Raw genomic sequence first — 15,866 nt, forward strand, 5'->3', positions numbered from 1 at the left:
TTAAAAAAAAATTAATTTATTTATATATTTTCAAACACTTTGATTAATTAATTCCCCTAAAAACTATATATATTCTCATTCCTAACCCATGTTTAATTAACTAATTAATTAATTCTTTAATCATGTAATTCTTCAACTTATTACAACAAATTAGCCAACCCTTCTGCACCATTTTGCCTGCAGTACCTATGAATTTACTTCTTGTCAACTTTGCACAATTATATATATGTCTAACAATGCATGGATTGCTTCTGTGTTTCCTCATCTTCTCTTCAATTATAATTGATGATCATCTTATCTTTCCCAACTTGGCTAGGGTTTTTCGATAAGATCATTCATCACGAACATTTCGATAACCTAGTTGATCAGCAGAATCTGTCCTTTAGCTCCGATCGCAGAATTTCAACCCCTTAAATGAATATCTTTACCTATCTGTATGTTCCTCCAAATGTAGGGGTCCAAAAATCTACTGTTGTCTCATGAGTTACTGGAAAAGTACTTGAAACTGGAACCAAACACAGCCCTCGACTCCTAAGATCTTGTTTTTGTCCGTCTGGATCCTTGTCTGAAACCTAAATACACAAATTAATTGCAATTATAATTAATCATAATATGTTTTTGTCTCTATTCTTGGGTATATTCAGATAAAACTCTTCCAACGCTGGCGATTCTGATTTTCAAACATTTACTACTACTATATCAATAATAAACAGCATATTGTACCTGCTGGTGGTTGTGTATGGGAGCTCCGCCTTTCATGTATGGAGTGCTCAAAACCTGAAGTAATAAATATATAATATTAGAAATGGAATAATAAAATTTGATAATCAATATATAATTAATAATGTGCAGAACTTACAGAGACTTGTTCATGGAGGAATTTGATGTATTCAATAGCTTCAGAAAGCACTGAAGCTGTATCAGTCTGAAACAACAACATATAATAACATAATCAATGATCATTAAATTTGAAAAAAATAAAAATAAAAAGGAAACAAAATCAGTAACCTTAGATATTACCTTTCCAAAAGGTGAAACCAATTGTTGTAGTGCAGTGATTCTGTCCCCCATCTTCTCTTTTCTCACCTAATTAAAACATATATCAAGAATTCTCATCTATGTCTATAAATAATCATACCATTAGAACAAAAACAATAAAATCAAACTAATAAATACATTTATTCATACAGAGGCAGAATGCATATAAAGATTCATATATCACACTCTGACTAGTTTGGGATTAACGCTTAGTTATTATTATTATTGTATATACCTTAAAAGCTGGCACGGGCGATTGGGTTTCGTTCCGGGGCCTTTTTGTTGTTGGTGCTTCGCTTCCACTTTTTTTCACTACTGTACTTGAAGAATCTCGTACTTCAGATATATTCTGCAGTAAAAATTATTGAGTGAACCAAAAGACTCAGTATTAATAATATTACAATATACCCTAATTTTCATAATTAATTATGCACTATCAAGAATAAGGATATATAATAGATACTTACCTTTGGTTTTTCTTCAAAATTAGATACAGGAAATTGCGGTTGAAGGGAAGAAGAGAAGAAATTAGAACGAACATCAGTCATGGAATTACTTGCAGAGGCATTCCAAAATGGTGCGTTATTGGAAAAATGCAATTGGCTATGGGGAGACTGTTTTGGAGGTGAATTTCTCAAGAAATTAGTTACTTTAGACCAAGAAGGAACTAACTCATTACTACTAATCCCATAATTAGTAGCAGAAGAACCATACTGATAGCTTAAAGAAGATTGTGTTTGCTGTTGTTGTTGATGATGATTATCAGGTGATAGTAATAGCCCCTGTAACATAGTTGAAGGACTTCCATAATCCATTTGAAAACCTGATGATTGTAATCCTTGACATGTTACTGTACTGTCACTTGAGCTTCCACCGTGAGGACTAAACTGAGGTTGATGATCTAAAGAAAAGCCTCTGCTGCTTATTTGCTTGTATTCATTAATGGCGGATTCACTTCCAGTACTAAAAACTCTCTCCCTCCATTCTTGCTGATAATTTTCTTGCAACATCGAACGGAAGCTATTTTCTGTCTTATTATCGCCGCCGCGACTGTAATAAGAGAGAAAATTTGAGAATAGGGTTTTTTTTTTCTGTTCTCTTTTTTAAGTTTTGATCTGTAAATATAGCGAGAGAAAATAAAATACTTACAGTAAAGCTTGATTCCAATCAATAGGTTGAGAAGAAAGGCCTAAACCCATCATATGTAAATCAGAAGAAGAATCTTGAGGCTGTTGTTGATTAAGCTTATGGGTATGATCATGAAAAACTATAGAACTATCAGAGACGGAAGCAGACTCCACAGAAGACCTTGTTTTAACATCTACCATTTCTGATGGCCAAGCGAAGCTGTTTAAAGTACTATTAAGAACAGAAGAAGAAGAAGAAGAGCCACTATCAAATCTATTTCTTGAAGAATTATCCCACCAGTTTGTGCTTGTGTTATACTCATCCGCCATGGCTAGCAGGAGCTTATGCTTTCTTGCTTTGTGATTTTCCCTTTGCTTTTTGTGGTTTACATAAAATGATAGAAAACGGGTCGCTGCATCTTGTGGATATTTATAGTTGGTAAAGAACCCATTTGGGTTTCTTCTGGTTAACCGGAGAAGTTTAAAGTTATGGTAGTTGACATTTCTAGGTGTAATAAGTGAGTGAGTAGACAAAGCAAAGGTCATTTTGAAATTGAATTTCCTTCTTTTTTTTAAAAAAAATATTGTTTTTAGCAAATTGCATTTTTTTTTTTCCTTTTTTCCTTAATTATTTAGTGGGTTTTTTTTTTTAAATTTTTTAAATGTTAAATGTCTGAAACTTTTGTTTTTTGTTTGGGTGTTGGGCTGCTTGCCTTTTTTCTTTAGCTGAATTCAATGATTTAACAAAGAAAAGAAATTATAATTGTAATTCATAAAGCGGTTTTGCATATGACCCAATCAAGCCTTGCCAGGTTAGCATCCAATTGTATGTGGTTTCAATTTGGCTTATTTAGGGGTGAGGATTCGGTTAATAAAACCGAATTAGCTCCGTTTTGATTTGTTTTTATGATATCTAAATGGTATAATAATTAATTTCAAATCAAATTAAATTATTTTGGTTTAGTTTAGATTCGATTATTTCAAATCAAATTAGTTATTGATAATTTTAGTGCCTGGATTTTTTGATTTTTTCTATTTGAGTGCTTGACTGAAAAATTTTTTCAATTAAGTGTCTAAATAATTTAAAAAATGCATTCATGTACTTTCAGCCGACATTTGTCACCGGATTTCTTGCTCCACAAATGTGGGACCCACTTTTAATGATGTCGCACACAACAAGTACAAAAACAAATACACGTTGGATTCCACGTATATTTATTTCATGGAATCTCAAAAATACCCTTAATTATTTTCCCCTAACATGCTCTAGCACCATTTTAGGGTAAATTTTTTGTCTGTCTTTACAAATAGAGAACGCAGAAGAGGATTCCATGGCTTAAATCGCATCTGTAGATGTGGATTAGGATGCCCAGTGAGAACTTCATGGACAGAATGGAATCCTGGAAGGCATTTTGTGGCTTATGAGACTCGATTGGTAAGTATGCTAGCTTGTTCTCCAAAATTGTTTGCATTTTGAGATTTTTTTATTGCTGGATTGTTTGCATTTTGTGATGTGTATTGTTATTATTTCAGCTTGGTACTACTTGGGAGAAATCTTTTGGCCCAACAAAACTTGTAGGGATGTGGAGGAAATAAGCTTGAACCCTCCTTTATGACAGATAAAGTTGATGGATTCCATAAAATGGGGAAACATTATATTACAAGGTCACATCTTTAGGTTTAGTAACTACTTATTTATTTGCAAATTGTGTTTCCTTTTGAATTTTAGTTTGCCTTTTGAACTTTGTTTATGAAGTTGCAGGCTGCTAAACAGGTGAAGCAAAATGCCATTGCTGTTAAGAGAAAGGCAAAAATTGCAGCAAAGCTTGCCAACTCAAGAAATGATAATCAGCAGCAAGTTTCCAGTAAGAGAAGGAATACCAAGGTTTCAAGCACAACAGAAATTGAGGAACAACAACATATCTTACCAACTTAGGAATCTGGCACCAACAACAGTAGAGCAAGTTGACTGTGATCTGTAGTGGATTTTTATTATTATTATTTTTTACAATTAATTCGTGCTACACTAGGTGTTTGTGGCGCATTTATTTTGTAATTTGCAACAAACAATACTGCTGTTATTTCTGTTACTACTATATTTTTGTATTATTGTGATCATGTTGATATTTAGTATTGAAGGTTTCACGTAACGGTTGGCTTTTTCCCTTAAGTGAAATGGAATGATTTTTGTTCTTGTCCAAATTCAGCTATCTAATTGAGGAGTTTGTACAATTGTTTATTCTGTTCATGCATTTTGTTAATTGAATTGAAATGGAATGATTACAAGTGTATTGAAGTGATAATTTTCTTTTAAGCTTTTGTTAAACATTTATAGTGCAAGATGTAATGGTGTTTGAGACTTTGTTGCTTTTCATTTTTGAAATGCAAATACAAAACATATGAAAATTCTTTTAGGCATTTTATCAAACAAGTGTAAGGCTTTGTTGCTTTTCATTCCAAATGCAAACACAAAATAAGTGGACGTTCATTCAGGCATTTTATCAAACATGTGTAAGAAGTGTAAGACTAATAAATACAAAAGAAGCAATTCCATAATTTGTCTCTTTTCCATTTCATCACAATTCATTACAATCATGGTAAGGCTTCACTGAAATCCTACACTAAACATCGCCAATCCTAATGTCAATTATAATAGTTTGCTTACAAAAAATCATCACTACACCCAAACAACACCTGTCATCGCCTCCCATGATCATTACTACAAGCTATTACAAGTCAGATCACTTAAAAGTGATAACGAGCAATAAGATGACCACCCACAGCCAAAGCAGCTTCTCTCGCCTCCAATTTCTCTACAGTTGCTCCTTCAACTCGTTCTTGCTGCTTAACAGGCCTGGTATAATTCTCAATGCTTTATCTCCCATTACCTGGTCTATCCACTCAAAATAATCACATCCTCGACTACGATCCACTTTTAGGGAAGAGAAATAAAAGAAATTGTAACGTCCCATTTTTCTATGTCTGTAATAGTAAGTTGTGACATCCTACTGAATCGAGTCAGGCTGATCCAAAACCCAGTTCGAGCCATTAGAGTCCAGAGTGGGGTGGAATGGGATGTAACTGAAATAAGGAAAAGAAGTGGACTTACTTGAAGGAAACAAAAAGATCAAAGTATAAGGATTAGGACTTACTTGCACTAAAAGATAAAGCTTAGGTATTAAGTTGTAACATATTGACACTTGAGGTACCATTTGGTAATTTTCACATAAAAATCATTGATATTTTGGAGATGTACCCGAGACTTCCATTTCATTTTCTCTTCTTCATCTTTATCTTCATCTTCTTCCTCTACTTTCCTCTTCCACCTTCCTTTCTCCATCAATTTTAATGGTAGTGAAGATTTTAATGGTAGTTAAGCCTTAACTTCAACTTCTATTCTATCCAAGTAAGTAAACCTTCTTGAATTTCATAATTGAATCCTTTGGTGATATTTTTAGAGTATTCATAAGAATTCTTATGTATAGGAGAGGAGAGCCAACGGTAGAAGGAAGCTAAAAAGAAGCGCTCAAGCTTTTTGGAGTGAAGGTGTGCTATCTCTTTTAGTTTAATTAATTTCCTTGCATTAGCATTTGTGTGGTGTGTTGATAATGAGAAAATATGTTGCTTAATGTTGAGTAAGAGGACTGGAAATGGTGAGAAAGCATGGGATGAAATGAATAAATGAAGTAGATATTGAGTTTATACTGAAACAGGTTTTGCTGGAAAAGTAACCAGTAACTTCACCATGTAATCACATATGGAATGTAAGCACACATATCATGATACTTTCATTATCATACTTGCTGCTCATTATACTGTATGATTATGCAATTTGTAGTCAATATAACTGTATAGCTCCATAAGGTTATAGTGAAACCAAAGTGATAAGAGGTATTGTATGAAACTGGATGAATACTATATGACTGGGCTGCTATGGCCATTATATAATCATATCCACTCAACGGCCTGTAGCTGGAGTACCAAACTGTATGGGGCGCAGATCTGCTATCCTATGTCGCGACATAGCCTTATCTAAGTGGTTTCTACCTAACCTCAATGGAGCATATTATTGGTATGTCAATATATAAAACAAAGCATATTAACTGCTTCATAATTTCATAAACCATACTGCTTACCTGTATGCTGATAGCCTCGCCAAGCGGGCAACTTGTGTCATGTTAGTTTCACATCATTTGCATGCTTGCATTTTGTGTTTATACATGTGTTCATGTTGTCTTTTTGTTTTAATATGATTGGAGGCATACAAGTTGAGCAAATGAATACAATTGCATAGAAAAAGAGGTCCAAAAGAGCATCAAAACACAAGTCGCGAGCGCGAGAAGCACATATGAGGGTCAGTGAGTTTACAGGTGAGATTCGCAAGCGCGCAATGACATTCGCGAGTGCGAGAAGCGCAAAATGAGAGTCAGAGAGTTTACAGGCACAATTTGCGAGCTCGACATGAAATTCGAGAGCGCGCGTTTTGTTTTCCAGCCTGCGCAGTCTGTACTATTTTGGTCATATCTCTCAATTTATAACTCCGATTTGGGTGATTCAAAAACCCATTGAAAGCTAACACATAGAGAAACAAATAACTCTTCTATGCCACTTCCTAATTCCATCATTAAATAGGGTCAAAATCATGGTGAAGTTACTGGTTACTTTTCCAGCAAAACCTGTTTCAGTATAAACTCAATATCTACTTCATTTATTCATTTCATCCCATGCTTTCTCACCATTTTCAGTCCTCTTACTCAACATTAAGCAACATATTTTCTCATTATCAACACACCACACAAATTCTAATGCAAGGAAATTAATTAAACTAAAAGAGATAGCACACCTTCACTCCAAAAAGCTTGAGCTCTTCTTTTTAGCTTCCTTCTACCGTTGGCTCTCCTCTCCTATACATAAGAATTCTTATGAATACTCTAAAAATATCACCAAAGGATTCAATTATGAAATTCAAGAAGGTTTACTTACTTGGATAGAATAGAAGTTGAAGTTAAGGCTTAACTACCATTAAAATCTTCACTACCATTAAAATTGATGGAGAAAGGAAGGTGGAAGATGAAAGTAGAGGAAGAAGATGAAGATAAAGATGAAGAAGAGAAAATGAAATGGAAGTCTCGGGTACATCTCCAAAATATCAATGATTTTTATGTGAAAATTATCAAATGGTACCTCAAGTGTCAATATTTTACAACTTAATATCTAAGCTTTATCTTTTAGTGCAAGTAAGTCCTAATCCTGATAATTTGATCTTTTTGTTTCCTTCAAGTAAGTCCACTTCTTTTCCTTATTTCAGTTACATTCCATTCTACCCCACTCTGGACTCTAATGGCTCGAATCGGGTTTTGGATCAGCCCGACTCCACTCTAACCAACGACTCGATTCAGTAGGATGTCACAACTTACTATTGCAGACATAGAAAAATGGGACATTACAGTTCTATCCCCCTTAAAGAATTTCGTCCTCGAAATTCACTTACATTCAACACTTACAAATCTCATAATAGTTACAACTCAATTTGATTCTTCGTTAATCGGCTAACACTTACTAGCCTTATATTCTCCACGTGATTCTCCCAAATGAACATCCATACCAGCTAATTTAACCATTCCATATCAGCACTCAGAAAGCATGATGAGATTATATGACCAAATCCTGAGATCATGAAGACTTGATATATATAATGAATGCAATTAATTGCTAGATATTAAATGCTATTGAGGATTTATACAATTATGAAAAGATATATAAAGTGTTATTGTGTTATAATGATTATTTGGAGTTTAATTGGGAGTGTTTTGTATTCATAGCATACAGGATGATATCAACATGACAGGACATAAGTTTAACCAGATTGTAGCGTCTCGGCTCGGTTCATTCGGGTTAACGGGTGGACCGGGAAGGGAAGTTATAGAAATTAACTGAATATTTTAAATTTCCATGCATGAAAGATTCAATTTTTTGAGAACAAGCTAGCATACTTACCAATTGAGTCTCACAAGACAGACCAAAAACATATCCTAAAATGGTACTAGAGCGTGTTAGGAAAATAATTAAGGGTATTTTTGAGATTCCATGCAAATAAATACACGTGGAATTTGACGTGTATTTGTGTTTTTACATGTCATGTGCCACATCATTAAAAGTGGGTCTCACATCTGCGGAGTCAGAAATTTGGTGACAGATGCCGACTGAAGGCACATGATTGCATTTTTTAAATTATTTAGACACTCAATTGAAAAAAATTTTCTGTCAGACACTTAAATAGAAAAAATTTAAAAGGTGCAAGCATTAAAATTTTCAATATCCCTTAGTTGTTTTGAGCTTAAAATAAATTCAATCAATTATATATGATAACTGAATGAAAAACCAAAAATTAAACAGTTGATATATCCAAATCAATCAATAACCCAAATTTCTAAAAAAAAAAAAATTTAAATCCAACTAAATTGAATAGATTTGTTTCGATTTTCGATTAGAAAGCAAGAATTGCTAATCCCTAGGCCTATCATATGCAAAATGGAAGGGTGTACTAGTCATTTCAACTTTTTATTTATATTTTGATTCTCTTTGTTTTTTGTTATAATAATTTAAATGCCGTGCAACACAAGGATAGTGGTCAAATATTTTCTTCCAAGTGGTCTGCTGTGCTTAATTAACTAAGTAACTAAGTTTGGACCTTAATTAACTTCATCACTATTCTTTTTAGTAAATTTATTCGTTAAATAATTTAATATTTCTATTCAAGTATGATTTTTGTCGTTGAATTTTTGGTAATATTTGACATTTACTCTTTTATACTCCCTTTTGTCTCATATATATAAATTCACTTTTTTTTTCCGTCTGTTATAAAATATAGTCCCATTTTCTTTTTTAAAAAATTATTTATTATCTAATTTCTTAATATGCCCATATTTAATGTGCATCAATATTTCCAATTGATATCCATCATTTCATATTATAAAGAGATATTTTAGAAAAAACTAAATAAAAAATATAATTTAACCATATTAATTAGTTTTTCTTAATAAATGTTATGGTCAAATGAGGCCTTTATATATATATATATATATATATATATATAGATATAGGACCGAGAAGTATTTAATACTTTCATGTTTTGTTTTCTTTTTAAAGGAATACCATCACCTTTGTTAAATTTGACTGTTGACTTTTTTAAATATATATTCCCTCCGTTTCATTTATATTTGACAAAATTTCTATTTTCAGCATTCTATTTATGTAGATAAAGTTACTTAATTTGGATTATGACCCAAAATATAAAATTTTAATTACCCTTGATTTTTTTGTTTAGAGTACCAGCTTTTTAGAAAAACAAAAAAGTGGCAAACAAAGTTCAAATATTGGATTAAATATGATTGACTAACTAATTAATAGATGTATTATCTTTCTCTCCCTATTTTAAGTAAAATTGCATGCATTTTTTATTTGAATGAGAGTATTTTATGACAAATTAATCATGTAAAAAAATTATGCAGAGATGAGCACGAGTTATATAAGTGGGGCATAAGAGATTGTTTACCAAATCTGACCTAATTGCTTTCTCACAAAACGATCAAGTCCAAGGGACTAATTGCCAAAGTGAGCACATTTTATGAAGTTATGGTAGTATTAGAAGGTTGCAGGTTCAGTTCAAATGGATGTGACATGATTGTAAGAAGTAGACTTTTAGATTTTTTGTTGTAGTTTATATGGAATTTCTTAGCTATTGAATTGACGTTTTTTATAAGTGGGTATTTGGAAAAAACTTGAAGAAACAACTAATGCTATAAAAAATTTTGGCTCCAAAAAAGTTATTTGCACATTCTTCCTTTACCAAGTGTCCACATTTTTTAAATGAAAATTAAACTTTTATTTTCCACCAAAAAATGGAAGAGCCAAATTTAAAAATATTATTAGGAGGTAAAACTTGGGTTAATGAGGAGAAACGAGTGGATTTTATTATGATTCATCCTTTAATCATGGGTATAAATTATTAATTGTGTTTATGAAAATAAATTGACATGACATATTTCACTTTCAAAATAAATATTCAATTAATACAATATTGAGGGCAAAATAGAAAAGATTTGGACAAAAATTACAGTTTAATTAATTTATTAATCACTGTGCAAAGTTAGTTGTGTTTTATACAAATGAATTGGAAAGAGTATATAATTAGTACAAACCTTATATAAAGCATATCCTTAAAAACTAGTAACTAGTCTATCTATCTATCCATACTATATATAAAAGTAGAAATGGAGGAATAATGAGATTTTCTATATCACCCTTAACAGAATTTAAAATATTCTAAAGTATCTTTAATGACGGCCAATTAAAGAATTACACTTTATTAGTTGATTAGATATAATTTATAAAACTTATTTTTTTTCAGCCAATCATGTGCGGCCTGATCGTTTTCTCACTTATGTGAGGAATGAGAGGTTTTGAGTTCGAATCCTCTCGACCACAAGTGTTTTCAACAATTTAATTATTATGTAGTTCACAGTAGTATTTCAGCCCATTAAGCCTCCTAACGATTAAAAAAATTATTTTTTCAATAAATACATATAAATAATTAAGCATTTCAAAATTTTAAGTTTCATCTTTATTAAATTTTTTTAATGAATATATATGATAATGAAATATTATAAAAAATTTTATATTTTATTTGATAAATATTTAATTTTTTTTAGAAAATATATATAAAAAAAGAAAGAAAATATTTTTTTTTCTTTATGTTTGTATGATATGATTGGATATTTAAAAAAATAAATAAATTTTCAAATAGAATATATATAATATTCTATTTATGAAAGAGATAAAAAAGTAATTAATGTTTTTATTTTTTATGTTTATAAGATTTGATTGGATAAATTTTTAAAAAAGTAAATTTTCAAATAGAATTTACATAATTTAAATTTGGACAGTAAACAGTTGAAAATTTTAATTTTAAAAAATAATATTTTATTTTTATATTTATATATCTATATATGTTGAAACTTTTTTTTTTGTTAGGTGCGTTATCAATTTAATTATTGTGTAGCCTGCAATATTATTTCGACAATCAGGCTTCCTAATGAATCAAAAAAAATAATTTTTTAAATAAATACACATATATATAATTAAGCATTTCAAATTTAAATTTTTATATGTACTAAATTTATTTTTGATGAATATGTATGATAATGAGACATTTGAAAATTTTTTATATTTCATTTATTAAATATTTAATTCTTTTAAGATATAGATAAAAAAAGAAAATATACTTTTTATCAATATTCTTTTTTCTTTATGTTTAGATGATATAATTGGATATATTTTTAAAAAATAAAATTTCAAATAAAATATATATAATATAATATTTTATTTAGGAGAGAGATAAAAAAGAAGAAAAAAGTATATTATTTTTATTAATATTTTATTCTTTATGTTTGTCATATTTGATTGGATATATTTTTTAAAAAATAAATTTTCAAATAGAATTTATATAATTAATTATAGGATATTAAACAATTGAAATTTTCATTTTCAAAAATATATATATTGATATATTTATATTTCTATGTACATTGAAATATTTTTTTTGTTAGGTGAGTCTTGAAAGAGTTTTGTTCTTAATAATAATTTTTTAGTTTCTTTTTCGTTATTAAATAATTTGTAACTACTATCATTTTAATTTATATATCTCCCCTGTAATAAATAGATGGTTTATTGATGGTTAAGTATTTTTAATTTTTTTGATATTTTTTTCTCTTATATCCTAAATCTGTTTGACTTAAAAGAAATAGTGTTTAGAAAATTTAAAAAAAAAAAAAAAAAAACTAGAACTATATATTTCTGTTTTGGTCACTTTTTGGATTTCAAGAATCTGTATGTATATGCATATATTTCTTTGTCTGATACACTGGGCAAATAATATTATCATTGTGGTCAAAGTTATTTCTATTATCAATTCAAATCATCTTCTCATTTATTTCCTTTGACCTAGCAGTAAAAATGATTTATTATTATTCTTCATTATAGTTGTATATAGATATTGATTTGGGGTTAAGAGCAGGGGTTGGAGATTGAGTGATAACTTGATTTTCTTTTTGAGCACCTATTATGGTTTTAAAATTTTGTATTTATAAATTATGGACTAAAGGATTATGTCTAAGGATTGGGTTGAACTTTATTTTAAGATCACTTCATTATATAAAAATAGAATTAAGTACATAATAAGTAACGTTGCAAGTAATTTGTATGGTAAAGATAATACAAATTAACCCCTTGTCTTTATTTTAATCTAAACAAAACTTGTAATATATATATATATGAAATGAGTACATAACGAATATAGTTAACGGGCAACGCACGTCATTCAAAAGAGTAATATTATATATAAATGTGGGAATAGGTGAGAAATAATGGGATTCTAATAAAAATAGAATTATTTGTGGGATTTATAAAAATTATTTTTTAAGCTAATCATTTGTGGTTTGATTGTCTTCTCACTTCTATAAAAAGTGAGAGATCTCGAGTTCGAATGCCCTCGACCATAAATGTTTTCCCACTTTAGTGAGTGGAGGACTATTTCTTATTGTGTAGCCCCCAGTGTGCTTTCATCCTATTAGACCTCCTAATGAATTAAAAAAAATTAAATTTTAAATAAATACATATAGATAATTATGCATTTAAAAATTTAAGTTTTATCTTTACTAAATTGATCTTTTAATAATATACATGATAATGGGACAATTGAAAATATTTATATATTTTATTTATTAAATATTTAATTCTTTTAGGATATAGATAAAAAAAGAAAGAAAATATGTTCTTTTTCTTAATATTTTTTCTTTATGTTTGTATGATTTGATTGGATGCATTTTTTTTAAATGAATTTTCAAATAGAATATGTATAATATTTTATTTAGGAGAGATAAAAAAAAAAGAAAAAAGTATATTATTTTTATTAATATTTTTTTTTAGGTTTGTAACATTTGATTTGATATTTTTTTTAAAAAAGTAAATTTTCAAATAGAATTTACATAATTAAACATAAAATGATAAACAGTTGAAGTTTTTAATTTAAAAATATATATATAATATTTTACTGATATATTTATATATCTATATTATTGAAATATTTTTTTGTTAGGTGAGTTTTGAAAGAGTTTTATTCTTAATAATAATTTTTTATTTTATTTTTTGCTATTGATTTGTAAGTACTATCATTTTAATTTAGTAAGAGATTTATATCCCCTTGCAATAAATAGATGATCTATTAATGATTAAGCATTGTTTTAATTTTCTTGATATTTTTTCTCTTATAGCATAAATCTGTTTAATTTAAAAGAAAATAGTGTTTAAAAAACTGAAAAAAGTTTAGAACTACATAATTCTGTTTGGCTCACTTTTTGGTGTTTTAAGAATTTCTATGTATGTGCACATATTCCTTCTCTGATACACTGGGTAAAGAATACTGCTACCATAACCAAAGTGATTTCTATTATTAATTTAAATCATCCTGTCATTTCTTTTCTTTTTACCTAGCAATAAAAAATAATTTATTATTATTTTTCATTATAATTTTATATAGATATTAATTTAGAGTTAAGAGTAGGAATTGGAGATTGAATAATAACTTGATTTTCTTTTTGGCTACCTTTTAGGATTTTAAAATTTTACATTTATAAATTAGGGGCTAAAGCATTAAGTTCAGGGATTGGGTTAAACTTTATTCTGAAACTACTTAATTACATAAAAATTAAATTAAATTCATAAAAAAATAGAATTGCAAGTAATTTAGAGGACAAAATTTAATATAAATAAACTATTTATATTTATATTAATCTAAATAAAATTTATATTTTAATATTATATAAATAAAAAATAAATATATAAGGAACGAGATTTATATAAAAGACAAGTAATTTAAAAAAGTGGGAAGTAGTAGATATTTTCCCTGTCCGGACATAAAAGCAGACAAGACAAGTGGGTTACTGAGAATCACCAGTTGGACGAAAAATAACATCACCTGAAGGAAGTTGACGATCAACTCAGTATAACAAAAACCTCAGTGGGAACGTCAAAATTGCGGTTTGATCATGTCCGCTAATCTGGAAAATTTAAATTAATTAATTACAATCCTCCCTGCACGGGTTTTATGCAATTTGTAATAATTACCAGACTCATTTTTTCAATTATGTTGGAATTGCATGATTACGTGTGGTATAAGTTGATCAATTTTAGTCAAGGATAAGATCATTTTGACATTTGGCATAAGTCAATTGCCTGTTTTTTATACGGTATGCATCTTTTGTTTTTCCAACCAAAAGCACCGACAATTTCCTTTTTCTAATTAAAAAATAAATTAATACATCAAACTTTCTTTTTCATTTTTTCTAATGGGTGAATTTAAAAATTGAGAGTGTTTTAAATGGCAGAATTATAATTTAAAAATAAATGACAAAAATAATATAAAATTTTGAGAATTTGGTTTTAAGTTTTAAAATCATTTAGCTGTAAAGCTGTTGACTTAAAGTATTAGAATCATCATTTAGTGAATTTGTAGTTGAAATCTTTACAACAAATTTATTATTGGATATAAAATCTATGGAAATATCATATAGTATTGACATTTTGGAACACGATTTTGGACTAACAAGAAAAGGAGAATCATTATATTGCGTGCATCCACGGTAACCCAACATTTACACAAGAAAATTATGGGCAGCATACATGGAACCTCCCCTACAAACCTTCTTCGCTTTCATGGAGGAAAAATTATGCTAATAACAATAGGAAAAATTATTAAATAGGATAAGTTTTATATTTTTTAAAATTACCTATGAAGTCCTCAAATTAAGATTTTATTAATATTTTGATCATTTCGTCTAAAAAAATGGATCAAAGTGTTAATGAAAGTCATAGAGAAATGACCAATGTGTTAAAAGAAATCATAAGTGCAAAATCTTATAATTAATTTGACTATAATTTAAAAACTATCTAAAAATATTTACGTCGGACAAAGCATTTTATCTCCCTTTTCACAACAATTAAATTTTATGGTAAAGATAATGTGAGAATTCTCTTGTTCATGAAAAAAAAAAAAAAACCATCATTCTTTATTTTTGAAGAATTATAAAAATTAAAAGCTAATAAATTCTTCGACACAAATATAAAATCAGGGACATTTAACAGAATTCAAAATTAAAAAAAAAAAAAAAAAAAGAGAAAATGTTTTTTTTTCTTATGTACAAAATACATGTTTACATCAAAAAAAGATGGAAGTTGACAAGCACTAAAACAATTGTCTTTTTATCAACAGAAAATTAGATTTTGAAGAGGACACATTTTTGTTGACTTTTTTTCAATCAAGAAACGGACAATTTTAGATTTTGACGTGTTGTAGAAAGGAGGAGAAGGCGGTGGAGGAGGACTGGAGGTGGCGGAGGAGACTAGAGCAGGACTCTTACGTCACGGATGTTTTGCTTAGATGGAGGAGTATGACTTTGATAGAAAAGTCAACTGAGTGGGGTCCACGCGGCGTGCACGCGTGCGAAGACACTTGGGTCCCACTTACACAAGAGCCACAGCTGAAAATTTTCCTCCTCCTCCTCCTCCTCCTCCAAGTCAGAGCCACGAAAGTGACGTATATTTTTTATTTTTACTTTTTTATTTTTTTAATGTTTTTGTTAATAT

The 15,866-nt window shown here is 29.2% G+C and overlaps 1 protein-coding gene across 1 annotated transcript; it reads right to left on the bottom strand.

The window, feature by feature from the left end:
• LOC105632848 (transcription factor bHLH123) lies at positions 1 to 2,607 on the bottom strand. The gene is made up of 7 exons (XM_089724535.1): positions 2,188 to 2,607; positions 1,506 to 2,088; positions 1,274 to 1,387; positions 1,021 to 1,086; positions 860 to 925; positions 724 to 777; positions 1 to 572 (listed from the first exon to the last, which is right to left on the bottom strand). The coding sequence occupies exons 1-7, from the start codon at positions 2,493 to 2,495 to the stop codon at positions 429 to 431; spliced, it is 1,335 nt and encodes a 444-aa protein (XP_089580661.1). The 5' UTR covers positions 2,496 to 2,607; the 3' UTR covers positions 1 to 428.
• Positions 2,608 to 15,866: the final 13,259 nt, after the last annotated feature.

Source organism: Jatropha curcas, chromosome 7 (assembly GCF_041381405.1).
Source record: "Jatropha curcas cultivar XTBG-Jc1 chromosome 7, XTBG_Jcur_1.0, whole genome shotgun sequence".
NCBI classification, from domain to species: domain Eukaryota; kingdom Viridiplantae; phylum Streptophyta; class Magnoliopsida; order Malpighiales; family Euphorbiaceae; genus Jatropha; species Jatropha curcas.

Excerpts from the sequence above, each read along its gene's own strand:
- LOC105632848 (XM_089724535.1), bottom strand. The coding sequence starts at position 2,495 with ATGGCGGATGAGTATAACACAAGCACAAACTGGTGGGATAATTCTTCA. Across the intron at positions 2,089-2,187 it reads GATTGGAATCAAGCTTTACT|TCGCGGCGGCGATAATAAGA; the intron begins GTAAGTATTTTA and ends CTCTTATTACAG. Across the intron at positions 1,087-1,273 it reads CGCCCGTGCCAGCTTTTAAG|GTGAGAAAAGAGAAGATGGG; the intron begins GTATATACAATA and ends TGTTTTAATTAG.